General features: G+C 45.5%; 1 protein-coding gene across 1 annotated transcript in view; it reads left to right on the forward strand.

Moving 5' to 3' along the window:
* The window catches only part of PLXNA4 (plexin A4), a 427,136-nt gene that overhangs the window by 14,036 nt on the left and 385,615 nt on the right, over positions 1-27,485 (forward strand). The window contains exon 2 of the mRNA XM_075727571.1: positions 7,147-7,329. Within this exon, the coding sequence (XP_075583686.1) occupies positions 7,147-7,329 (183 nt within the window). The remainder of the gene's footprint in view (positions 1-7,146; positions 7,330-27,485) is intronic.

Genomic DNA, 27,485 nt, shown 5'->3' on the forward strand with positions numbered 1-27,485 from the left:
ACTGTAACTGCACTGTCATTTGTATATGGTGACATGTAATTTCATGGTAACCATTGCTGTGGTTGCACAAGTGAAAAGCAGCGTGCAATTATAATGTATTTCCAAATGCTGGTTCTTTATCCAGCTTCCATTATATCACAGAGCACCCTGGGGAAATGGTACTGGATATTTTTGTATGTCATTAGACTGCAGGCTAACTGCTGAAGAGTGGGTTGGCTGGTGATCTATGCTATCTTTGGTTGGTGGCCCAGGGTTCCCATCGTTTTGTCCTCAAAATTTCCCCGTGGCTTTGAATTGCAGATGACAAAGGTCTACAGCTGTTGATGCTCACTGGGCAAGCCCACAGCCTTTTCCTGACCCACAGTCAGGAATGCATGTGATGGGGAGGGCAGTAACAGGCATCAAATTATGTGAATGATGTGGCACGAGGTGAGAGTCAGAGGGGCTGTCTCCATCCTGCACTAGGACCTCATAGCTAGACACAGCCAACGGGCTGAAATGTGATGGTTCTGCTGAAGTTCACGGCACAGATCGTGGGGAGAAGGTCAGATGAACCAAAGTCCACTGGTCTCAGAGGATTCAGAAGAGAGACTCAGAGGCAGCGTGGCCAGAAGCAGAGGTAATGCAGGAGGTCAGAGGCAGAGCCAATCCAGCTTAAGGAAGGCAAGGCACTAACGCAGGGGTAGGGCTAACCAGCATTTAACCAGAAGTTCACCAAGCAGTGAAGCCCATGCTGATACCATTAAGAGGACATGCGCAGGCAAACAGGACAAGCACAAGCTTTGGGTACCATACTGCTGCTGTCGGAGTTTGAAGGCCTGTGGTTTGCAGGGAGATGGTTTCCATCATTTGCAGCTCTGCTGGGTGCGGATTTATGGTTCACCCCTGCAGCAGGTGATCTAGACCCTAAATTTCCTAGCTTGTAACTCTTCAGGTACTGTGAAGTTCCTGGTGACAGATTTTCCTAGGGCTTACATCTCTCTAGATTTTTAAATATCCTACTGAGTAGGATATATGCCTACCCTCACCCTCACTCAGTCCTTGCAGCCAGGAAGGAAAGAAAATTTTGCAGTCAGGTGATGGAAAAGACCTTGGATATCTCCTTGCAAAGACTCAAATGCGTATTACTGTTGATTTCTTATTGCTGTTGGCTCCCTGGCCCTGCTGGCAGCACCGACAGATGTAATGTATGCGTTCCCTCCATCGTCTGGTGTAGCCAAGCCTGAGATAACAAGAGTGAGAAGCCAAGTACCTGCCACCGTATGAAGACAGGGCTGTTGGGTATTAGCTGTAAATCAAAGGCGAGACTTGGCCATTGGGACAACCTTTATCCCCAGTGAGTCTGTGGAATTGCTTTTGGAGCCTGCTGAGATATTTGGAAAAAGGCCCCGGTGCTTTGATTGAGGAGAAAGATTTCGCCGGAGTGAAAGCAAGGAGGAATGAGGGATGACTAATCCTTTATCGAAGCTTTACCCAAAATATGGATTAGGCTGTATTTGATTATCAGGGGCTGTTTCAGAGGCAAATAGCTAAAGCAGATGTTTAAGGGACAATTGCAGTTTATTATGAGCACTGTTTGCACTGGCCCCCTAATACCTGGTGCTTCAGCCATTCGTGCAATGCCAAAGTGCTCACTTCTGCTGGGAAATCAGTTGAGGATGGGGAAGGAGGTGTTGTAATCAGAGCTCTAACCCTTCTGCTGAGTTTGGGGGTTTTGGGGGCTCGGCAAATCCCTAGGGGACTGAGCCAGCACCAGCCTTGTAAAACCATCCTCTCCAGGAGTGCCTGGATGTGTTCATTATTTATTTGATAGGCTTAATCCTGGAGAAGGCAAACGCCTGCCAGAATCCTCCTGTAAATCAGGCCCATTCTTTTGCACATCCTTCCTATTTCACTGGTGAATGTGACACTTGGCCATGGTGTCACGGCTGCAGATGAACCCTCTGGTTGCCGACACAGGGAGCGGCGGCAGGAGCAGACCGCAGCCTCTCACCAGCTGGCTCCCCCCTGCACATCAGCCCGAGATGGAGAGGCAGCCGGTGGGACTCGGGAGGGCATTTGTGCCCTGGGAGCTGCCAATCATTCTCACATGAAGATATTTCGGATATGTAGAGCACCTTATAAACCTGTGTTTAGCAGCTTCCCTGGGGCAGAGGAGTGGTAATATTCCCTCTTTTGCAGGTGGGAACCTGGTGTGGGATGATGAACTGATTGACTCCAGCCCAGCATTTCAACTGCGAGGCCCCCCGTCCCTTCCGAGTTACCTACAGACTGTGCCGGGAATTTCTGGGTTATATTTTAACTGCTCAGGATGCGAGAAATGCTGACCCTATTCCTGCCTCTTTAGATCTTCCCTTTGCCCCTCCCTGATATCCCAGCTGGTGCGGCAGCAGTGTTGCAAGCAGAGTGAATTCATGTCCTCACCTCCGCTTTCATTCTGGAAAGTCGTTAACGTGAAATTGCCAAGCAGAGAAGCTCCAGAGAGTTTAACGTGGCTACTTTATATTGCTGCTAGGAGTGTCTGGAATTGAAAATAAACCTGTGCTTGCAACTCCTGACCCTTTCATCATAAATCCAAACTTCCTTACGTGTTTCTCTTTGCTGAAGATGATGACTGTATTTCTCTTTACAAAGGCGTGTGTGCAGCTGAGAGCCACAGCTGCACAGAAGCCGGGTGATGTTTATTTGTAGGGTTTCGCTTGCTGGCATTTTTTTGCAGATGATCCCCAGAGGAAATAACCCAAATGTGTTAAATGAAAATAGTTTTCATGTGGTGTGTGGCTTGCTGGCCTTGCTCCTATTCTTGGAGGATGGCTGTCCACGTTGCAAACCACAGCTCTGCGATTGCTTCTTCGGCACCGACGCAACAGAGTGAGTGAACATCATGGCCTTATCTGCCCTCACACACAACTTTGTGTGTCTCAGAGTCTGGGGTATGCTGTGATGGTCCTAGATCTCATCTGAACTGTGTCATGTAAGAGAAAGTGCTGATTTCATTCTTCAACTTCGCCCTGGTGCTTGGATCATGGAAAGGTTTGGGTTGGAAGGGACCTTTAGAGGCCATCCAGCCCAACCCCTGGCAATGAGCAGGGACATCTTCACCCAGATCAGGTTGATCAGAGCCCCGTCCAACCTGACCTTGAATGTTGCCAGGGATGGAGCTTTTACAGCCTCTCTGGGCAACCTGTGCCAGTGTCTCACCACTCTCATCATAAAAAAAATTCTTCTTTATATCTAGTTTGTATCTACCTTTTTTGTAGTTTAAAACCATTCCCCCTTGTCCTATCGCAACAGGCCCTACTAAAAGTCTGTCCCCATCTTTCTTATAAGCCCTTCTTATAAGGATGTGTCCTTCTGTAAATTATCTCGGGGAAATAAGATGAAATAAATGGGCTTAAATTTAGTTTTGTGTCTGTATGGGGGAAAACCATGATATCAGCCCCATTAAGCATAGGGCTGAGTTCAGCTGGATGATGGAGGAGGAACTAACCTGTGGCAGCTGGATTAATTAAGTCTCAACAAGTTGGAGATGTGCTGCAGATCAGCCACAGGTTATTGTGCTTGATGCTGGGATCTCTGGGTCTATATCATTGTAGGGTTTTGCAGGAGGGCTGGCTGTGTGAGCTCTGATATACATCTACAGCGATCACATACTCTAGCTAACATGTCCTGGCTGTTGATAGAGCGTGTTACAGAGGGCTCAGTGCTATAGTCTTACAGCCACACAGACTCAGACCTGCCTGGGAAGCAAACAGAAGTAGCTTGTATCTCCTTGCAAAACAGCACAGGCAGCTCCTGCCTGAGATTTGAGGTCCTGGGTCATGCAGGAAGGCAGACCCGATGATTGCATGGGTCCCTTCTGGTCTCCGAGTGCTTCAGATGGAGTAGTTGGTTTTGGCTGTGCTACACCAAGGAGGATGTCTCGGACTGTGCCAGCTCTGCTTGATTGCTATCATTTCACTGTTTGTTGGTGTAATTTCCTGTTGTTTGGGATGGAGCTTCACACACTGCACCCTAGGTAAGGTGTCTGCTGGCACGATTAAGCTTTTCATCCTCTTAGTGGTGAAGAAAGCTGTTTTCTGTTTCTTCTTTTTCTTTAAAACCATGACAAAGCAGGACTTTCTTCTGTTGCCCCTCTTTCTGCCATTTGTAGGAGGTTTGGGAATTTCTTGCTTTCAGTCTGAAACAAATCTTCCCTCAGCCTGTCAGGCCATCAGTTTGAGTGAGACACATACCCAGTTTTATTATAGCCTTGAAATACAGATTATGTTAATTTGAGAGCTTAAGAGTTTCTTGGCATACTGGGCCTCACTTCAAGACCTGGATTCTTCTCAGACCGTACATCCATAGGACAATTCAGGCTAGAAGGGACCTCAAGAGGTCATATAGTCCAGCCTCCTGTTCCAAGTTAATGTTAGATGCTTAGGCTGAGTGACTCATCTGGAGTCCTTTTGCGATCAGCTGGCTCTATCAGAAGGTGATCCAGTGGTTTGGTTGAATGGCTTGTTCTCTGACATACTTCTTTTCTTCTGTTGATTATGGAGGTAGTTTAGATGACCACTGTAGGCTACTTACTAAGATTTTACATAGCTAAAGCTAGGTGAGATGGATCCCACACCAGGTGGTGTGTCAGGTAGTGAATTGGCAAACAGAAGGCTTGTCACACTGTGTCAGACCAACACACTGCTCCTCTCGTTAGCTCATCTCTGACAGTCAGTGTCTCATGTCTAGCAGAAAGATCTGGGTAGCGTTGCTGCTTCAAACACATTTGTGCTTCCTGAGTAATCAAGATGCATTTTTCCATCCTGACCTATGTAACGAAGCTGCGCGTGTTCTCATTATCCACAGAAACACTCGGCTTTTGTAAGTCATGCTGTCAGCAGGGGTGTCCTGCCTCTCTGAAGTGTGGTCATTGGCTTGGGGGTACTAGACCTCAGATGAATTTGGCCTTTGGATCAGGAATGCAGATTTATCTTAGACTTTGTGCTGGCTTTGTAGACTAGTAACATGCTGTCTGCTGCTCATGGAGGCTGTTGATCTGATCTGTAATTGCTCTTTGAGCCGGTGTTTTAGCTCCGAAAGGGCAGTCCACAAACACTAATGACTCTTGCAGGCCAGAGCTCAGGCTAGCTGTTCCTCACTAATGGCTATTTGAATTCCTCATAGGTTTTATGTATTTATAAATACATTTAGGACACATTATTCTTCCATTCAGTAAAACCATCTGTAATTATTCCCTGTAATTGCTGCGTGAGGATAAAATGAATCAACTACCAGGCTTTACTGCTTGTGAACTCAAGTAAGGAGCAGCACGTATTCTAGCCATGCTTCCAGGAAGATGTGAGCTCAGACAAAGAAAATTGTCACGGTCCTTTATTACTGATACATGAAAACTAGGCAACCTTCCTGTACAATTAATTATTGCCTTTCTAGGCCATAGTCCAGCAAAACATTTTAAGCGGATGCTTAACTTCAAATCTGTGAGTGGTCCCAGTGAAGGTAATAAAGTCTAACTGCTTTGGCAGTTGTGTACTGTGATATATGGAGCTTCATCTTTGACTTACTCTGTGGAGATCTTCATATTGGCAACATGTATGAGTCTCACCTACTGTCCAGATGGTGTCTTAAGGTAGAAGAGTTGTCTGTACTGTTGTGCTGCTGCACTTCTGTAACTCCCTGAAGGCCAAAGAAACACCCTCAGAGATAACTAGACACTATGTGCATTCATATGCAAGGATCCCAGTGGAGCATCTGTCTGATGACAAGCCTGCTGGGTTCAAATGCAATAGGTGTTAGAGCTTAGGCAGCAGCATTAATGAACAGGGCCTTTTCCCTGGTTGTTAGGAGTTCATGGGTATCTCCAACAAATACTGGAAAGCTCCCATAATAGCTGTGAAACCTTCCTTCCTCTCCAGAGAGCTTCAGTGAGTTACAGTACCCCAGTAAGATGGATAAACGTGGATAATCTCCATTTCATGGGGAAAAAATGGAGACCTAGGAGGATGAAGTCCCCAGGCCAAACAGTGTGAGAGAAGGACCCAGGGAACTGGGGTTGTTTAGTCTGGAGAAGAGAGGGCTGAGGGGAGACCTTATCACTCTCTACAACTACCTGAAAGGAGGTTGTAGTGAGGTGGGTGTTGGGCTCTTCTCCCATGTAGTTAGCGATAGGACGAGAGGAAATGGGCTCAAGCTGCGCCAGGGGAGGTTTAGATTGGAAATTAGGAAAAATTTCTTCACGGAAAGGGTAGTCAAGCATTGGAACAGGCTGCCCAGAGAGGTGGTGGAGTCACCATCCCTGGAAGCATTCAAAAAACGGGTAGACGTGGCACTTTGGGACATGGTTTAGTCTAGTCTACCCTTGATTGGTTTAGTGGTGGACTTGGTAGTGTAGGTTAATGGTTGGACTGGATGATCTTAAAGGTCTTTTCCAACCTAAATGATTATATGATTAAACTAACCCCAGGAATGGGGAGCGTGTGCAGTCACTGTCTATAGAGTTTAATCCCTAGCATGTTCCTTACTGCACATTTGGCCTGGGCTGACCAGCTCTCTCTCAGATGATGCCTGGACATGCCTTGGGGGACTGCAGTTTCCAAGATGTAGTGTGAGTGATGCTACAGGTTTTGGAGGTGGGGAGGGGAGTGGTTATTCAGGTTTCATAGATGTGAGCCTTAATATTGGGTCTGAGAGCCAGAGGGCAGGCCAGGGTCTATTTGCCGGTGCAGATTTAGCTCAGTGGTTCTTATCCTGGATCCCATGGGAATGATGTGCATACTTTTTTTTTTGACAGAACTGGATACGTTTAAGACATTTTCAGCAGACTTTGTCTTTGATTGCTGGGTCTTGACTGGTAAAACTGACTGGTAAAGCAGTAGGAAAAAGGCTTAACGTAATGTATCCTGCTGGGCTGTCATTCAAGAGAAGCAAGTTTCCAGTTCTCCTTCTGTCTGTAATTCATTATGCAACTTTGGACAAATTTTTTCCACCTCTGTATTTCTCCAGTACTGCCTTTGTCGTTGATCTGTCAGCCTGCATAAATTATAGGCATGTTACGCAATGGTGTCCCTGCTTGGATGGATACTTCCCAAATGGCTAGGGAATTGGTGGCTTCATTTTTTTTTACACTCTCTTTCTTTTTGTTTATAGCTGTTAACAATTGATGATAATTTCTGTGGCCTGGATATGAATGCCCCCTTGGGAGTATCATCCATGGTGCGAGGGCTCCCCATTTTCACCGAGGATGGAGACAGAATGACCTCTGTGATTGCCTACGTCTACAAGAACCACTCCTTGGCTTTTGTGGGCACCAAGAGTGGGAAGCTCAAGAAGGTAAGACCTCATGTGGTCCTCTAACTCAGATTTTCATGTTCTTATGGAGATTTGCAGTGTTGCATTGGATGTGAGCACAGTCCTTATCCTAAGGTGCATCGCATATTTTGAGGATAGAAAATGTTTCGTTTGGCAAAAAAGTGTTTCACCCTTGAGGGATAGAGCTGATGTGAGAATGGATAAAGTCCTTCTTCAAAATGGTTGTTCATCAGCAAATGAATGTTTCTGAAGTCAAACTGTAGACCCAGCCACAGACGGACTTGACGCAGTTTACATCCAACAGATTTTTTTGTGTTCAGACCATCTATAATTAAGTAGTTGATCACAGGTTATCTGTGCGTGCCAGAGAAGAAACTGACTACTGTGGCTGAAGTTGAAGAAACAGGATTCATGCTCTGGAGATCTTACTTCAGAGCAATGTGACTGGACTTTGACTTCACCACGAGCCCAGCATGGGATTAGTGGTTGCTCTGTTTAGGTCAGGCTGAGTGCTTGTACTGAAGGAAGAGCATTTTCATCAAAACAAAGCTATGCCTTGAACAATAATGAGCATTATGTTTATGGTTGATGCCACATAACCCAAATACAATAAAGAGTGTATTTATGTTCCTCACTGTGCACTCGCACTAAAAATATGCCTGTTGCATGGCTGTAGCTCTGTAGTTTGCCATGTAAGGCAATAGTAGAGAGGCTTGAGAGGCAGAAGCTGGGAATCATCTACCTGTGGCTTTCTTGAGGCAAGAAGAGGTATTAGATGTGACCTTCTCATGCTGATGATGGTCACAGCCTCCATTTCAACCCCTGCATGCCACTCTGACAACATTTGTCTGAATGCTCAGCCCAGGAGTGTTGCAAAATATTGTATGTGCAAGGAGATTGTGGCTTTGCCATGATAATGGAGAAGGATGAGAAACTGGGAATGGAGGTTGGGCAGAGCCTTGGGGGTTGGGTTGGGTGTTGATTCCTCTTTGAATTCCTTTTGCAAATAAAAACTTCCAAGCTGGGGAGAAGAAGATGCTAAGAAAAGGTAAACCACTGTGGCTTGTGCATAGGATGGACAGAGCAGACAGTGGGAAGGAAGAGAATAATTTGTTGATGGATGCTTAAGGAAGGTCTGAAACCTCTGGCTTTGTTCCTCTACCTGTTTCTTCACTTAAAAAGAAAATCAGGGTTGTAAATTCAGATGGCATTGCCCCCGTGCTGAGGGAGGCCTGCAAGGGGAACAGGATCCTACCCACTGGCAAATGTCTTTGGCTTGGTTCAACAGAGGAAAAGCTGCTGATGCTTTTCAAAAGAGATTTTTTTATTTTTTTTTTTAGCAGTCTCTTCAGGCATGTGGAAAAGGAGCTGTGTTGTTTTTTTAAACAGTTGTAATAAAAATAATCTCCTCCCCTGACTAATTAGGTTTTACTTCCCTGTCATCTGTGATATCATAATAAACTGTTTAGTTCTCCAGTCAGTCTCTTGTGGGGGGGGAATGGGGTAGCTGAGATCTGAATGGTAAATATCCAAAAGACCTAAACAGTTAAGAATGACTGCTGCTTCCCTGCATTCACAAGCTTTTGGTTTTTCTTTTGGCTTCAGGAGAAGCAAACTCAGACACAGCTCTGTCTTCGCCTTTGCAGGTCGCATTGCAGAATCCAAGATCTGATTCCTTTTAATAGGGGGAAATAGGAGAGAAAGCTTTTAGTGCTTTACGGAGTGTGGTAGAGAGTGGGAACAGCCATATAGGGTAAAGAATGAGAAGAGGGGAGCTGAACTGGCTGATGTAATTTGAGAAAGCTTCATTTTATTCCCTTTTTCCTAATGTGCTGAATATTCTGCCTGCGGTGGTTACTGCATTGGGTCTGTGTGTTGGAGCAGAGCTGGAGTCTCAGGCTGAGGTCTTCCTCAGCTGAATAAGTCTCCACCAGAGAGGTAGAATGCAAAGCAAAATGGGGCTCCCCTGAACATGTGTGGCTGTTCTGGACCAGTTGATCCAGGCTCCTGGAAACCTTTAGTTCCTGCAGGTTCAGCCCCATGCTTGCTATAACTTTGGGAATCACTGGCTCTGCTCCACACACGGCCCTCCTCCAGGGCTCCTGAGGGTATCAGAGCTCAGGACACCAGCCTGTTTTCCCCTCTGGGTGACACACAAGGCCAGTTTGGCACTTGAGATTTTCACTTGACATTCCTTGGCCCCTGCCAAGACCTTCTGAACCTTCATTTTCCACCTTGGCTCATCAATCAGGTGCTTTTGAATAGGAAGCAGGGGAAATATCGCATTGGTATTGCAACTCCAGCATAATCTATTACGTTACTATGAAGTTTGATTTATATTTAAAAAAAAAAATGCCTATGGATAAATTGGAATAAGCTTTGTAAGGATTAGATGAAACTTGATGTACCTGTGGACAAAGCCCAGGAGCTGTCTTTTTTTTCTGCTTGCTTGGTCCTACCATGCGTGGTACATACTGCTGCTTCTCCTGGTGCAGTGCAGCTACTTGGTCAAGCTACAGTGAAGTATTTTGGATAGCATGAAGAGAGGAGTTACGAGATTATCTTCAAGATAGCAGGACCTACTCAGTTGTTGGAAGACACTGCAAGTAATTACAAGATGGTTTTGGAGAAACTTTCCTTATTGTTCCTGCAGTTTCCGTTTGTTTTTTTTTTTTTTCCTCTGTGTGTGTATTTTTATATGAAGATGCAGACTGTATATCAGATTTTGATGCATGCAATCCGTGAATACACTGTGAAATACCCACAGTCATAAAGCAATATCTGTTAGTTGATATACAAATGTCACATATGTCAAAGGAATTTATCCAGTGGCACACACAACTGAAGTAAAATATTTTGCTTTACAGGAACATATCATTAAAATGAAAACTAGCAGCATATCAGGAATCTGCCCATGTAACCAAGACAACAAAGAGTGAAAGAAAAGGAAGAACCAAGATAGAGATAGGGTAGGAAAAGAATGAGTGAAACAGAATGACAAGGTTGGCCCCAGCTATTTCACTGCCCCAGGCAAAATACATTTTGCAACCCTCGCTTATTCACATAGCTACATCTGCAGACCAACGGGAAGGCACTGAATAATATGCTGTAGAAATATGCCCTCCAATTCAGCTGGCTTGTCCACATCACAGCCTGGCCCTGCAGAATGATGATATAAATAGGATAAAAATGCAGAGCTATGGAGAAGAAAAATTCCCTCTGTCCATATCTCATGCACAGAAACCAGCGCCCTTGGATTAAAGGCCTGATGGGTGCTGGTGGCATCTTGGGGATGGAGACAGGTGGCCCAGGGATGAGTGGGTTGGGAGACAGCTGCGTTCAGTTCTTTGCTCTACCAGAAACTTCTGGTGTGCCTCTGTAACTCATTTTCTTTCCTGGAAAGGATAAGAAATACTTTTCTTGCTTAAAGAAATGTCAGAGAAAATTCATGCACTAAAGGTTGTAAGGTGTGGGATCATATCAAACAGCTAAACTAGACAAATCAAATGGGATGGAAAACCAGCTCCTGACCACTTGCGGGCATTAAAGATCCTGCGGTACTTTTTAATGAGAAATATTTCACCTTGCAGTGCTTTGGTCAGATCCCAGTGTCTGTAATTACCTCCTGTGCTGGCTGGCCTGTGGTGTTCCCTATGCTTCCATACCATGTTGGTAAGCATTGCCACACCTTTAGTATATGTCAGGGTGCCTGGTGGGCTTCACTGGAAGAGTGAGTTCCTATGTACGATGGGAAGTGTTTTGAACAAAACCCATGGCCAAAAGTCAATCGGCACCCCTGTGGATTTTTAGTGATTTTTTTTCCAGGAGATACGAAAGCCTCACTTGAGTTTAATGAAGGTCTGGTTTGTCTCCCTGCAGCCAGAGAGACAGCAGCACAGCCAACCATCAGGATCAGGAGTTATTCCTTGGTATGTGCTTCCTACAAACGACTTTGCTGTAAAACAGCCAGGTGCTGAAATCCACTGGCTTTTTTTCCTTTGCACACTCTTTCATTACATGCTTAGCTCTTCACTCCGGTGGCAGGAGAAAGCTAGAGATGTACCCATGGAGATGCTTTGCAAGGTTTTGTATGCTTGTTTTGGATTTTTTTCTGGTGTGTCTGGCCAAATTACATGCCACTAATACCTGTCACCACTAAGGGAGCATAGCAGTATTCAGTATTCCTTGTATTCTTTACCTAGACATTTAATTTATGGGTCATTGCTTTTGTACAGATAGTTTCCAGTCAAAGAAATGCAACTTACCTGCAGTTATTCTGTGTGGAGATGCAGGTGTAAAGGGCGATTTGAGTTTACAAGTGTCAACCTGGGTACAGCCCTCGGAATTGCATTTCTAACAAAACAAAGCTCTTTGTCCATTTGAAATGTTTATTTGAAAATGGAGTAGTAGTAGTAATTAACATTTATTTGAAACTTCCCCATAAGAAATAATGTTTTTATTCCATCAAACTATTTCACTCAAAGCCTTTTCTATGCTAAATTCCTTGCAGACAAAGAAATTTGGCTTAAAACGCAGTTCTTTCACTCTGTGGCCTGTATTTCATTTTTCATAAAATCCCATCAGTTTGAGGTCTTTGAAGGGCTTTTTAGATTTGGACTGCCATTCGGGGTGAAGGTTTTCATTCAGATCAGACAGCTCTGAAATCTGGGCAGCACTTCCCAACACGTATCACCTCTATTTAGTAGAAAATTCTCAGTATTGACCAGTTTCATGAACCACCCTCTGGATTACCCTGAACCCTCGAGACCCTGCTTTCTTTGGATCTGGAATCGAAACACCATGGGCAGATTTTTTTAGATCTGAGAGCTCAGATTTGCAATTCTCATTTTGGCCCATCTCACAGTTGCATTGGGGAAGGCTGGCTTTCTCCGATAGATAATTGGATTGGAAAGTACACGCAAGGCTGAGCTCCTGCTGGTTTCTGGCCACATAGCTGTGGCTATCCCATCCCATCAGCCAGCTGACAGCTCTCCTGGTTGGATGCTACAGCGCTGTTTACAGCCCACCTACCTCAAAGAGGGAGTGGGAACCACTGATGGTTATTGAAGGAGTCAGCCTGTGGCGTGGAGAAGATGCACCTTGGTCTACGGTAGTATCAGAACTGCTTCAGTAAGGTAACCCTGAAGATCACCCAAACCTGCAGCTCTATTATCATCACTGATTGCTGTGATGGGTCATTACCCCCTCACATGTGGGCTGAGATCCCTTCCCAGAGCAGCGTTCATCCTGTTGAACAGGAGAGAGCAGCTGAATCCTGGTGGGACTGGCAGCGTGTCAGGTCCTTCCACACAGCTGGATTGCTCTCAAGTGTCATGAGTGGACAACAGGAATGAAATGGAGTTTTTCATGCAAAACAGTTTGAGCAAGGTAAAAGGGTGCAAGAGATGGGCAGAGACCCACAGATGATAGAGCTCTGGGTGGGTTGCCGATACCATGATGTACCCACGTGGAGAGGAGTATCTTCCTTTTCTCCTCTGATACCTCACCTCCCATCCAAGGAGCTGGAGCTAATGAGAGAGCCCTGGTTTTGCCATGCACAAATTTACAGTCTCGTGATAACTGCAGGAAAAGACTGAGATCCTCGCTGTTCCTCCAGGCGAGGGGGTTTCTGAATACGCACAAGACGAGAAACCGTGCTTGGTTTTGATGTTCCCTGGAGGGTATTCTGCTGCTGACAGTTCTGTACGAATGTCAGCAGGGAAACTCGGCTTCCTTCTTCTTCCCTCTGCTGCTTTGAAAGAGTCAGGGTTTTTTTTAATTTTATTTTTTTTTCCCCCAGCTGTTTGGCAAGTGGACTTGACTGCTCTGAAAACATGCTGTAGAGGCTCTGGCTCCTGCTGGGAAGCTGGTTTCTGCAAGAGGGGCTTGTTCACCCTGGCCTCTCCTCACAGCTTCCTAAATCAGCAGGAGTCAGAGTGCTTCACTCACTTGTGATGGAGTGATACCGCTTGCCATCTGTATTCGACGTTTGTGAAGGCTGCAGTTGTCTGTGTCCTACATTCATATATGGCCCCTCTTTGAGAAATTGCCAGCTTAGATGCCTGAAGAGTAGTTCAGTTTTCTGGCTGTAGCATCAGGAAAGCTGTGATTTGGTAGCTGTGGTGTACCCTGCACTTGATGCTCATGTTGGGTGTACCAGCAGGCAGCCCTGAAAGGGGTGGTGATGGGAATCTGTGTGGACATTGGTCAGTGACACCCATTTGTACTGGGTCACATAAGTCATTGGCTGGTGATACTGGAGTCCAGCATGACCTAAAAGTGCTAGGTGATCGGACACTATCTCCATGGGTGAGATCAAAGATGCAGGACTTGTGTATCCCTGTCATAGGCTGCTGTGCTGTCCCTCTTCCTGGCTGCTCTGAAGCCTTGAGGGTGGGTGATCATCTTTCTGTTGCACTTCACCTTTCACCAGCTAGAGGTTGAATTAGGTGGGAAGCAGATTCCCCTGTGCATCTGTTCATCCCAGAGCTGCAGTCAGTTGGGAGGATCTGGCTGAACAGCAGGACTGCCGTCCAGAGGGACCTAGACAGGATGGAGCAATAGAGTTGGCAGGAACTCATTTAAGAAGTATGAAGTCCTGCACCTGTAAAAGAGTGACCTCTTGCAATGATTCAGGCTGAGGACTGCCTGGCTGGGGAGCAGCTCTCCTGAAAAGAACGTGGGAATCCTGGTAGACACCAACTTGCACATGAGCCATCAGTGTGCCTAGACAGCAAAAGAGGCCAACATCATCTTCAGCTATACAAACAGGGGCACTGCTGCTAGGTTGAGGGGAAGGTGATCATCATGAACTCAATTGCTAGACCGTATCTAGATACAACACCCACTTCTAGGTCCCTTGGTACAAAAAAGACTGATCAACCAGAGAAAGTTCAGGAGAGGGTGAAGAGATTGGCTAGGAGCTGGAGAACCTGCTGTGAGAGGAGCGGATGAGAGAAATTATCTTATTTAGGCTGGGGAAGAGAAAGCCTGGAGGGACCTAACAGCAGCATTCCCATGCCTCCAAGGAAGTTATTGAGAAAATGGAGACAGGCTCCTTCACATTGGTAAGTGGTGGGAGGATGTGAGACAGCAGGCATAAGTTGACATGAGAGCACTTCCAACTGGATACAAGGAAAAGATTTTGCCATGAGGACAGGCAAGCATTGAAGCAGGTTGCCCATGGAGGTTGTGCAGTTCCTATCCTTGGAGATTTTCAAGGCCTAAATGGACAAAACAACATGGTCTGATCTCACAACTGACCCTGCTTTGAACAGGAGGTTGGACTAGAGACCTCCTGAGGCCCCTTCCAGCCTGGGTTACCCTATGATCCATCCTCTGCTGCAAAACCCCGGGCCCTAAACCATATCACAGGGCCTGTATCCAGGCTCTGCTGCTGAACTGGTGCAGCTGACACTTGTTTTAAATACCCACTAATTGCTCTGTCACTGCAGGTGGGCGCTTTGCCTCTCACACCCCTCATTTCCATTGCTTTGGGACTTCCAGCTACAACTTGCCAGTATAGCACACTGCAGTTAGCTCACTGCTCATTGCAGTATCTAACTGCAGTAGGAAAACTCCCTTTTTTTTTCTGCTAGGAAGGTTGCAGTTCCCAGCAAGAGTTAGAGCCTGCTTTTTGGCAGAGAGCAATTAATTTTCCATGTCTCTCCCTCAAGTACCCCTCTCTGCCTTCTGACTACTCAGCAATCTCCGTGCTGGTGTGCAGGGTTTGGCTGAGCTGTACGTTTCCTGGGTGCCTTGCATACATGCGTTGAGTGCTGTTCTTTTTTTGGAGGTTCTGGTTTAACAGTGCCTCAGAGTCTTGTCAGAGATGGGATCTTGTGACCGTGCAATGAGATTTGCAAATGACTGTCTAATCCCTCCAGATGCAATCTGTACTTCAAAGTCCAGAGGTACTTGCCGGCTGCTGCCATGCATTCTACATCGGTGGTGCTGTACTATGCGTTTTTATTTCTGACTCCAGGAGAAATAGCAGGCTCCAGTGGACCCATTGCAGCAGGGAAGGCAGCAGGTTGTCCCATCATCTCTTCAAACTCTTCCTTTAAGAAGCTGCAGCTTGAATTTGACAGGTTTCCAGTCACAAAGCAGCAGAGCTGGATTTCCCCACAGTGGGCTGAAGATGCATGCTGTGCAGGCAGGGGGATGTTAGTGACAAAAGCAGACACAAAGGGACAGATAACAATGTCCTGCTGCAGGTACCTTGCTAAAATCTGTGGGTCCTGCAGCTTTCTGGGGGACAGTTTGCAGTGATGTTGGTTGTCACTTGCCTTGTCGCGGCAGCTGATTTTTCTGCATGGTGTCAGTGGCTCTGTGCAAGATGTGGAGTATTCAGGCTGCAGTACCAGGCGTGGCTGTGCGGTTGATGGAAACCATGCAGGGTTGGGAGACAAGGAAAAGCGGATACATCCTTGTCCCCCTCCCTGGTCTATGTACTTGTGTTTGTCCCTCTGTTCTCTGAGAAGTGCGCTGGATGGGACATTAGGTGGTCAGCTTTAGTCTTCACCTGCTACTTCTGCTCTCCAGGGTGACAAAGAGAGGCTCTTTAACTCCCCATACACTCCATCTAACGCCCGGATGGATGCCTAGCCAAAATGGCTCTTATCATTCCTCCTCTCTATCCCCTTCCCTTTTGACTGGGATAATGACTTTTCAGGGAGCCCTTGAAGTGCCTCTTGCATCTGCCTTTGATTTGAATGCCTCTTGCCTGCTGACCCTTCTTACGGGAAGTCAGCTTAAGTGCGGTTCTCCTAATTAGTTTTGCTTTAATTTAATCTTTTGAAATAATTTTATCAAAAAGAGGAAACCTTCTACTCACTCCCTCATTTTATCGGCTTGTTTTCATGCATGGTCTCTGGGTTTATTTCTCTATTTCCCTTGTCTCTAGATAGGACATCATTTGCATATTTGATTAAGCTCCATATGTTATCAGCGAGCCAGTTGAAAGAACAGCAAGTCCCTGATAAGGCACTGTGCATCCGTCTCTTCCTTTCACTATCCTCCACTCCATCCTTCTCACCATCCTGCAGCCATATCTGTGCCCAAAATCACCTCTGCAGTCTGTCTCACCTCCGCCTTCTCCTGTTGGCCAGATGACTGATCTCTGGTTCAGCTGCAGATAGGCATTGATGTAGACATCACAATGTGACAGCTCCTGTCTTTAGGAAAGAAGAAAGGTTGTAGAGGGTGGGAACTGAGCACTGGCAAAGACGTAAACCATGACAGCAAGGTCCAGATTCAGTTCCCTGCTCTCTCTGAAGCCCTTCACGGGATCCCATTGTGCCTACGGGGTACGTGTTGCATGAAACCTGCTTGTTCCCTCTGTTCACTCATTACGTTGTCCAAGGCTTTGTTGAGAGTCTCAGCTGGACTATTTGCTGCATGTATTTGCTGCAGTCTGGACTGACACCTTTAGCTCATCTCCCAAGTGCTAGAAATAACTGCTGTGCAGAGACAACAGAGTAGGGTCAGAGTGGCTGGATACAGAATAGACATGGACGAAGATCCATATTTTTTCCCTGGAATTTGAAATGTATTTAAAAATGTGCATATCTATGTGCGTGTGTGCATGCAAAAAATATTGCTTCAAAGTTTAAATTCATGCCTTTCAGGCTTTGTTCTCTGGCTACTGCTCTGTGAAAACAATTTGCCTTAAATAGTTTCCCCAGCCCACCTCTAGGAACCCTTTAATTTAAAACAAGTTGTGGATACCCCTGAGGGAACTGAGGGAAATGCTAAGTTTAACTGTAATTCTCCTCCCCACTGCGGATGCTTAAACTGGGGGAAGCTTTGCTCAGTTTGTGACACATAGCTGGGCATTTCTGGGGGTGATCAGAGGCCCAATTCCTGGCATGGCAAAGGCAGGGTGGGTTTGTAACAGCAAGCAAAAGTAGTGTAATTAGCCGTGTTACTGGAGTTGGAGGAGGGACTGTAGCTTGCATAAGGGGGCCTTGGTTATTCAAAAAGAGCCTTTCCCTCAACTGGCATCTGAAGTGTAGGAAAAAGAGGTTTGATTTATGAGCCAGCTCTTAATTAAAAGGCAAAAAGGAATGTGCCTCCCTTTATTAGGAAAAGCAACTTTTGGCTTGAGCTGATTTGAAGAGCCTCTCTCCACCTCTCCCCGCACGCACCCAGACTCCCCAGTGTGCGGCAGCCCCTCAGCATCAGCGTGGTGGTTGCGAACCCCTGTCAGGGGGCTTTAACGCCATCTGCATATCCACCACTTATGAATGCTGCTGGTGGTGTTTGTGAAGCCAATAAGAAGGAAAGCAGAAATAAAATTCCCCCTGTTCCTCTCCAACTAGATCTCTTCCCACTCGTGCTTCTTTCATTTTGGTTTAACGACTTTGGCTTGCTATGCTTCATCATCTCTCTCATTTCATCTTGGTGGCAGCCTGGCTTGAGAGCAATCAAGCTTTGATGGATTGCTGGTTGTTAGACTTGTGTGTGAAGCTTGGGGGGGAAGCATGAGAGGGTTGTGCTGGTTTTTGTAGACCCCAACCCATATGGTGTCTGCGGGAGTGAAGACGTGTGTTGCTATGCAGGATTCGGGGATCTGTTCCTGCTCAGTCTGACACTTGTCATTTTTTTTTTTTTTTTTTTCCTTCTTTTCTCCTCTTCCTCCAAGACCCTGTCGGTAGCCTTTCACCTCTCCTAAATGAAACCATACGGAAGAGCTGTAGGTCCTTGGCCCTTTCTGAAATTAGAAAAGCTATCACTGCTGGGTGAGAGGTAGAAATATGGACTGAAGGCTAGACCAGGACAGTTAATCAAAGCTGTGGCTCCAGCAAAGTCCCCCTGGGATGCTGTGCCCAGGGTGGCCAGAGAGCATCTTGCTAACTGTGATAGCAGCAGCAAACCCTATAGATCTGACTGTAACCTGATAGTGTCAAATGTAGGTTAATGTCAGGAATAACTTTTTCATTAACTTGACTGTCTTTGCTTGGCTTTCTTTGTACTGGCCAGTGTTCTACCAGCTATGACCCCAAGGATGATCATTCATCTCCGAAATTTAAAAGGAGTTGAGTTGGAGTAGTATTGCAGTGCAAAACCCCCAAAGGAAATAGATGTGCTAGCTGGGTTGGCATCTGTACTTGACTAGAGACAGTAGGACTGTGTTAACGGAGGCATTCCTTCCATGGGCCGCATCCCATAGAAGATCACTCCTGGTAAGAGCTGTTCTTGTATATCAGCAGCGTTGCATCCAGTATGCACCAACGCCCCCAAGGTGGGATCCCTCTTGGTGCAGTGAGCCTGGAAGTGTGTGCTGGAAACAAGTTGAGCATTCCAAGGCCTCAATGGGAGATAGGTTGAGACCCTGGGGGTGCCAAGAGAAGCAAAGTCTAGAGAGTTGGGAGAGAGTCATCTGTGGGTTTCATCTCTGGTTACACTCTGTCATGCTGAACATGTTCTGCTGATGATTCACAGGGCTGGGTCACTTTGGATGATAGAACACAAAGTCCTAAGGGACTTTGGTGGGTTTTGGAAGCTTTGCTGGTGGTTGTCTTTTCTAGTTGATGTGGTATGTTGGCAAAGGACCCCAGCACACTGTTGTATCCATGGCATCCTGGAAATGCAAACCACTGTTTCTACTGCCAGTCGTGTTGGCATCCCACCCTGCTGGGATGCTCATGGCTGTGGTCTAGAGTCATCTTTCCTTTTGACTTCTTGTAACTTTTTTTTTTGAACTGAGGCTGGAAATAAGTTCCAGTGATGTCAGGGAAAAGGTTATCGCGGAGACCTCATTATATTAATTTTTCAGAACCATTCCGATGAAATCTAATTAAACATAGTGACCAGCACTCTGCAAATCTCCCTGTGTTTGCCTCATTTGTCATATGGTTGATTAAGGCTGGGTTATCGGTGGGAGTTTGACTTGTGATATCTGCTGGGGTGGATGTGGTTTTGCACGCTAAAGACACTTTGATCTTTTCCCCACTGCTTACCAGTTTCTGTGGGTTTCTCTTGGATTTCATACACAATTGATTTATCTCCTTGGGGTCTAAGGGAACATATTGATGATAGAGCTAACCTGAGTGATAAGGACACATCGTGCATGCTAATGCATTTCTCCTGCCCTTCAGACAGTATCTATGTGTTGGTAAGTGATAGGACCTTGGCATCCTGTTAGGTTTGAGTATTTGCCTGTGTCTTACAATGAGAATAACTAATTTTATTGTTTTCTTACGGAATGGAGAAAAGTTTACAAAAAGAATAAATAATAATAAAAAAACCCAGACCTGTGCCAAATCAAAACTGTTTGCTTCTCCCTCCTCTTTTTCAACAAAACAAACCAACCTCCAAAGCTCTGAAAGTCTTATGGTCTATGAAACAACCACTTATGGTTATTTGACCACCTCGCTTCCCCTTTTCTTCTTTTTTTTAATTAGCTCTCTTCTTACAGGTATTTCTACTGTGAAATGGAAAAGTCAAAATCTTTTGATGCTTTCAAGCCCCTTCTCCCCCTTGTGACAATGTAAATTAATTCCCAAAATCCCACCTAAATTCTGAATTTTTAGCTAATTTACTCTTCATGGAGAAAAAGAGAGTGTTTCCAAATTTGTATCTCTCTGTTTTCCATGCACGTCTATCTTAGCATGCAGTATATGGAGAGGTGCAAGATCTTATGAGGCTGCTGCATTTAGGTTCTTTGTTAAACAACTTCTGCCAGGTTAGCATTTTTGTCTGCTTGGAAGCTGGAGAATTGGACTCACTTTGGGAGCCCCAGTAGTGAAATAAATTATCATAATATAGTGGGAAAAGAAAAAAAAATTAGGATGGTGAGTAGTGTGGGGCTACCCTGGCGTATTACATCTGTTCATTTAGAGATGTAATATGGATTTGGGCCGCATGACTGAGAGATTCTTATTTTGAGGGAACAGGGCTGCTTGCGCTGGGGGAATGCAGGCAAATGGTACACCTAACTGCTGGAAGTCCCAAATTCTCAAAGTCCCAAATGTATCCTAACGCTAATTGTTAGTAACTATAACAGCAAGCTGAGCATTGATCGTTAATTCATCATTTTTAAGCCAGTCTCTCATTGTTAGGGGAATCTGACTTTTTTAGGGGACTGGTGGAGCTGCGCAGCAGTGATGGGGGGCAAGAGATTAAAAGACCCGTTGCAATTAGTATTTTAATGCTCTGCCTTTAAAAAATTGTCAGCATAATGCATGTATGTGCAGATGCAGGACTGTTCACCAAGGTGTTATATGCCCTACTGTGCTAAAAAGGATTTGTCTTTAGGGGAACCTGCTAGGGGGGATCTGAGCTCTACCCGTCCTGCAAAGCTCTGAGCAGTCCCAGGTTATGATGGGGCAATGGTCAACAGGACCCAAATAACCACAAACTCATTACATTATCCTCTGCTAGTGCTTAAGACATCAGCATGGATATTATGTTGTTTTTTTTTTCCCCCCCATGTTTTCATTTCAATCGTGCTTTGCAACCCCTGCCTGCTCTGTGATGTAGCCCAGACTACCACCGTGCTGCTTTCTTCCCTGTTAAGGAAATATCAGGCGCTTTCCTCTTAAAGCTCGCACTGACATTGTCATGGAAGTGCTGCCCTTCTCCTCACTGCAGAAGGCAAGCCCTGCTAGGAAAGATGATATCACTGACACTAAATATACACCAGCCATCAGGCCCCTTGTCCGTGCCAGGGACGCTCTGGCAGACTCTGATGTGACTTATTTTCTATGTTTTGTCAATTCTGTCCGTGGCAGGTGATTTCATTAACAGCTCTTTAATTGCTTGCAGAGCGCCTAGCTATTATTTGTTTGTTTTCACTCTCCTGATGGAAACACATGCTGGTGGCCTCCTTGCAGCTCCCTCCAAGATGCACAGATCAGCCTTGTCACCTGGCTTCCAAACCTACTTCTGTATTTTTTTAATTTATTTATTTTTTTTGATAGAGCCACCAAGTTTGGAATTGGAGTTGAATTCCCAGAAAGTTCAGTTTCAAGGTTTCAGTCTAGTGTGCTGTGGTGGGATTTGGGGGCTCTCAGTTATGTTCCCTGTGTGCCACCAGCTCTCTAGGTGATCTTGGACTCATCTGTCCAATCTCCCTGTTTCTCCTGCTGTAAAAGAAGGAGAGGGGAGTGGGAAGAGGGTGTTTGGGGAAGGACTGAGTTGCTCCTTGAATACTGTCTGGACTTCTATGGACCTACCTTTTGGAGGGTGGGGATTCATCACGTTAAATGTAGCTATCTCCATCCACAGGAAGTATTGCAACTCCTTTTCCAGTCCAGCAAGAGAAATCAGACATTTTATGAGACATCTCATCCTGCAGGAGACTGAAATCGCCTATTTTAGGTCAGATGAATTGTGTCCTAAAAATGTCTCTTTCTCTCCATTAACAATAAAGGGAGCTGAGGGCAACTTGTTCGGATGTAAACACCCCTTATATCTCTGTTCCCTGTCTGTAAGTGACAGTAATGGTGTTCCCCTGCTTTGTCAGGGGTCTTGTGAGCAATTAGTGGTTGTGAGGTGCTCCAACATTATGATAATAGAAAAGCTCAGTGCAGGGTTATCTTATGCACGATTTTCCTGCTGAAATTTGATTAACATGCTCAGATGGAGGCATTTCTTTTAGTCCTTGGTACTGTCCTGTATTTTCTTCATTCTCTTGCAGATGACTTATCCAACCTCTTCTGTGAAGCTCAGATGCTCTTACCTGGCCAGGCAATGGTCCATACACCTAAAGGTTGCAAAGAATGTATGGAAGATGGCTTGAGAGTGGGGACACTGGGCTGCAACATCAGCTCATTTGGTTTAGGAGACAAGAGGGGCTGCCAACAGACCCAGCACGTGTGCACCCCTAAGTGATTGATTCTTTTTGAGGTTGTTAGAAATGCTCCCTAAACTGCTAAAAGCTTAGGGGAAAAAACTTTAGGCTCATTTAACTGCAGAATTTATGGCATCTGCAGTGACCGGGGGCACTGCCAGCAAATTCAGAGAGTTACGAGTGGATGAGCAGGCTGGTCTCTTGTTGGGATCACGCATCTGACAGTTGCAGCGATCCTGGGGCTGGCTCTGATGTTATCCTGGTGAATTCTGCTGCTGCACATGGGCAGGGCATCACATCACCATGCGCCAGCACTTCAGCAACGTATTTTGGAATGGTCAACATGTTTCCATGTGTTTTGGAGACTCAAGTTAGTAGGATGGGATGGATTAAAGAAGACAGGAAGCATTTAGGCATACAAAGATGCAATCAAGATATTTTCAAAAGTACTTGGGTGTATGATTCCAGTTGCAGGAGGTCCTTATATCCAGGAACTTGCAACCAGAAGGGCACAAGTAAGTGGAGCAGGCAGACACTGAAATGGGGAAGTGTGGAAAGGAGCAAGTTCCTTAGAAGGATCTGAATGAAGTGGAGCAGGTGGCTGATGGGAAAGGCCAGATCAGATTGGGGGCGATACAGAGAACACGAGGGCACGAAGAGTAGTCAGAAAAAACTTGGTATGACATAATGGCAGAGCAGGAACCCTTGATCTATTCCTGGCTCTGTTGCTGATTGCAGCATGACCTCAGGCAAACGCTTTCCTCTCTACATGCCTCCTACGCTCTTCTCTACATAGCCTGCGAGTTCTTGAGGGAATGGACTGTCACTTGCAATGAGCACGTCCTGCACCAAGCACAGTGGCACTTTGATTTCGTCTTGAGGTTTCACAGGCAACTGAACCGTTAGTTCAAAGCTGGATGTTGTTGGGGTTCAGCTGCTTTCAGATGCAAAATTTCCACTTGCAAGACTGCTGATGTGAGTGCTGGCTCCTTCCACATGATGCATGCTTGTGTGTTTGTGCAAGGGTTTTGGCTGAGCTCTTTCAACACATGACTTTTCTTAGACCCTCGTGCATCTCTGATTTCCCCGCCGTGCGGTACGCAGGAATGCCGTACTTTGGCCTCCCTGCCCCCTCCCAACAGGTTGATCATAAATTAGGTTCTGATGTGGGTATTGAATTTCACTCCAGCTGCTGGAGCTGTGGCACATCTGTGGTCCTCCTGCAGTTAATGGCTTCACAAAAATGAAGCAATAAAGGTTATGATGGCTGTGTTTTAACCTCATGGCCCTCATTCTCTTCAACAGGAGTGTTTCTCGGGAACAGTTAAAAACCCACTGCCTGCATTTTAAATATCTCCCAGTAATGTGCCATCTTTAGGCAGTTTTTATGAAGTGATTTTATTTTTGAAATTTAACAAAGCTGAAGCATCTTTTTTTTTTCCTCTTTCTTTGTTTTTCCTTCAAGAAAGATGAATTGACTCTCTTTAAAATAAAGAAACCCATCTCTGAATTACGCTGTGATTTAACATTTACATACGACAGAGAAGTTGGTAAAAAGCAAAAAAAAAAAAAAACCAAAAAACAAACAAAAAAAAAACCACTTAACTTGAAATCTTCCAGTCTGTAATGCTCTTCTAAGGGATGCAGGTATACACAGGGTGGGGATGATTTGTCTGTAAAGAACAGTTCACAGCTATGGTCACCAATGAGCCCTTCAAGGGAGAGTGCTTCCACTCTCTCACAAACCTACTGTCTGTTGTGAAAAACCATGATCATGAAAACTGAGATGTGACTTTGGACACTGAGCTTTTACTGCATCAGAAATGCTGGCATTTTAGCAAGTGTGCGGTGAGCATCCTTAGAAATTAAGCCCTTTTCAGGTGCCTTTTCCCAGTTCTTTCCTGATGAATACCAGTTCCTTAAAAAATCTTGCCTGTTTTTTAAAAGGAAATGAAGTCCTGGTGCTCCAAACAGGACTACGGTTGTCTCTGCTGGGTGTTGTAGGTGCTACTTGATGTGCCACTCAGAGATTCTCCAGCCGTAGGATTTGGCTGCCCAGCAGATCAAATCAATAATGTATTTATCCTCCCAGCTCTGCTGACAGGTATGGAAGTGGTACTGTCCCTGAGTTGCAGAGAGAGCAAAACTATTCAGGCTCGGTGCTTGGATGCCTAAAGTGGATTTACCTGGAAAAGAGGTAGATATTTAATTTTAAAAAAGTGATCCAGATCACCTCCTAGCCAGGATGTCCTTGTGTATATAAACAGCAGAGTTCAAAGCATCACGTGTACCACTCCCTGGATATAGCTACCCATCTATTTTCTATACAAATAACTCAAATGCTTAAGGGGAGAGTCGTGAAACATCCTGATGGTGCAGACATGCTGCAGTGCTATGTGACTCCATGCGAGACATTGCAGCAGAAAGTCTAGACTTGCACAAGCTACACGAATTGTGGGTGTAGGGGTGAACCTCAGGGTGTCTAGGATGGCAGGAAGATTACTCCCTTAACGAGTTACCCTGTTGCACTTGGGAAAGCAGGGCTTTTCGCTGATCCTGTTTCCACCCTGAATTGTGTTTTACCCCTGGTATGGTTGTACACAGATCCCACCATCTTCAAAATCTGCTGATAGTGCTTGACGTGCCAAATTCTTGCAGAAAGGCAAGTAAGGCATGCTAACCACCCACTCGGAGAAGGTAAACAATCTCTCATTTATTTATTTAACTCGCTGCTATTAGCTGCAAAGGATGACTCTTCGCTCATCTGTTATGAAGCATATTGACTTCCTCTCCACAGGTCTTCCAAGAGACTTGCTGCTTAAACATGCTTGGCATAAATCCTGAGAGGGGCCCTGGGATAGTTTTTGAGAAACATGGGGTCTGGTGTTAGAGCTAATGAGCTTGTTATGAGACATATACTGGTATCTCTAGTGGCTCTAGCCTTTGCCACTGTGTCCAGCCTGTCTGCAATTAGGAACAAGGTCTGTGACATTGTGCTTTATACTAAATCTGCAACGAGACAAAAATGTCTGATTTTTCACTGAACATAGAAGAAACTCATGATCTGCAGAGTAAGAACAAATTTTTCTTCTTTATGACTTGAATTCTTTAGAAGTCCCCAAGGACTTACTTTTTAAAATTAGAGGGTTTTTTCTTTTTTTTCTTTTTCTTTTTTAACAGAGCTGCTGCCCATTTTTCTAGGGATTTAGAAATCAGAATGAAGTTAGCCCAGGTAGTTGAAGGTATAACCCTGGGCAGAGTGCTTATGAGGGTGTGTTAGGTAATTGAAGTTGATATATTGACATGGTAGAAGGCAAAAGAAGAGTATCTGTGTGGCTCTGATAGATGGAGACACACAGATCTGGGCCCATGTTGCCTACTTGTCCAAGATAACTCTTGCACGGTATCTGTAAGAGGTCAGTAGCGATGCAGAGTGCAAATCCAAGGTGCAAGGCCACCCCTGCAAATGATTCCCTGTTCTTTGCTCATGATCAGTTAAATCAGAGACTACAGGTATGGAAGTGACCTCAAGAAGTCTTTTGATCCCCTTTACCCCAAAGAAAAGCCACTGTAGCTAAGCCATTCATCTGGGATGTTCAGCTTAACCTGGCCATTGTGGTGTCTCAAGGAAGACCCCTGGAGTCCAGTGGTGTCTCCCTGACTTGGATCTTCTGACTGTTGGGTTTGCAGGTTTTGCCCGTGTTTTATTTTAATGAATGTCACAAGCCCACAAGCTCTGTCCTATATCTGGGGACATGCTCTTCTGGGGGATTGTCCAGCCATTGTCAAACAATTTATCTGAATTAGCCCATTCAGTTCAGTCCTATGCACTCCCTGCCATCCATTATCGTCACCTTTCTTCCCTACCATTAATATCACCCAAGCTGCTCTTTCTTTTTACACTGGAAACTTTAAATGGATAGATATGTTAATTGGTATCATTACAACAAACGGTCCTAGTCACACTGCAATTCAGGGGAACATTTCATGTTGCCATTTAAATTATGAGGTTTTTTCTTTTTTTTTTTTATGCCACTGACAGCTACTTGTGTTTAATTCATTTTGATTTCATTAGGAGGGGGAAGTTATCAGGACTGCATCATTAAAAATGCATGCTTGGGTTATTCATACATGTTTCATATATCCCTGTGTATGATCCATCATAATTCAGCATTAGCCAATGGGGATACCAAGTGGAAAGGGTCTGCTGAGCATTCATATAATTCAATTACACCCATGACGTCACATTGATTGGATTCTTAATGACACCTCCAAGCCGTGCTGTGAACAGGGCTGGGCAAAATGAGGCTTTCTACTGAGGCTGCCTGTGCCTGGGAACACAAGGTTTGTGTTACCGCTCCAGATTTGCAGAAGTTTGGATCTGATAGGAACTGGGCAGCTGCTTCGGAGCTGCGGAGCAGCCGGAGCTGCAGGCCAGATGTGAGCCAGCTCAGGCCACATGACATGAACCTTGAGTGCCATAGGAGTTGTGCTGCTTGGGCTGTAATAAAGAAATAAGATGTTTTTCCTGTTCTTTGCTGGTGTTATTCAAGTGCTTTTACCAGTACAGCAGTTCCCGTGGTGGAGGGACAATATGTCATGCTGCAACGAGTCCTCCTAATCTGGTGTAACTCTTCTCTGGTTTGGTTAAAACCCCCTTCTCGTTGGTGGGTGATTGTGGAGCAGTGCATGGAGCTATTCCCTGCAGCTGAGAAGGGAGATAGGAGATGCAACTGGCAGCACCTTTATCCTTTCCTCTTGCCGTGAATCCTGATTTAGGATAAATCAGTAATTCCACCTTCCTCTTCCCTCACCTTCACTACAGTTTTTCACCCCTTTAGTGAAATGAATCTCTCCATTCCAGAGCCTGCCCGCAATATACATAACGAGAAAGTGCTATTCCTGTGGTCCCAGGCGGCACAGGGCGGAGGTCGGGTAATGTGGTAGGGTCCATTATTTTGACAGCGGAGGTGGGCTCCCTCCTGATGGAGGTTCCTGATGCCCTGAGCACTGTGGGATATGCCTCTGACAACCATCCATGCTGCTTCTCCCTCTCTGGACCTTTAAGGTCATGCAGCAACAAGAAGTGAGCAGGAAAAGAGGTTGCAATTTACTTGTTGTTGGGTGAGAAGACCCATGTTAGTCAGTGGAGCTGGAGAAGCTTGGATACATATTGGAGCGGGGAGCGTGGACATCCCCTTCCACCCAGCATGTTGTCAACAGCATCGCCTTGAGAACTGCCCTCATCCCCACAGGAATGATAAAGTCTTTGTTGCCTGCTTGGACCACGTGTCTCGCACAGCACCTTACACACTTGGATGCTGATCTCAGTTTGGGTGTCTTGGCACTGCTGCTTCTTGGTATTAGTGAAGTTGTGCAA

This window comes from Pelecanus crispus, chromosome 1 (assembly GCF_030463565.1).
Source record: "Pelecanus crispus isolate bPelCri1 chromosome 1, bPelCri1.pri, whole genome shotgun sequence".
Classification (NCBI taxonomy): domain Eukaryota; kingdom Metazoa; phylum Chordata; class Aves; order Pelecaniformes; family Pelecanidae; genus Pelecanus; species Pelecanus crispus.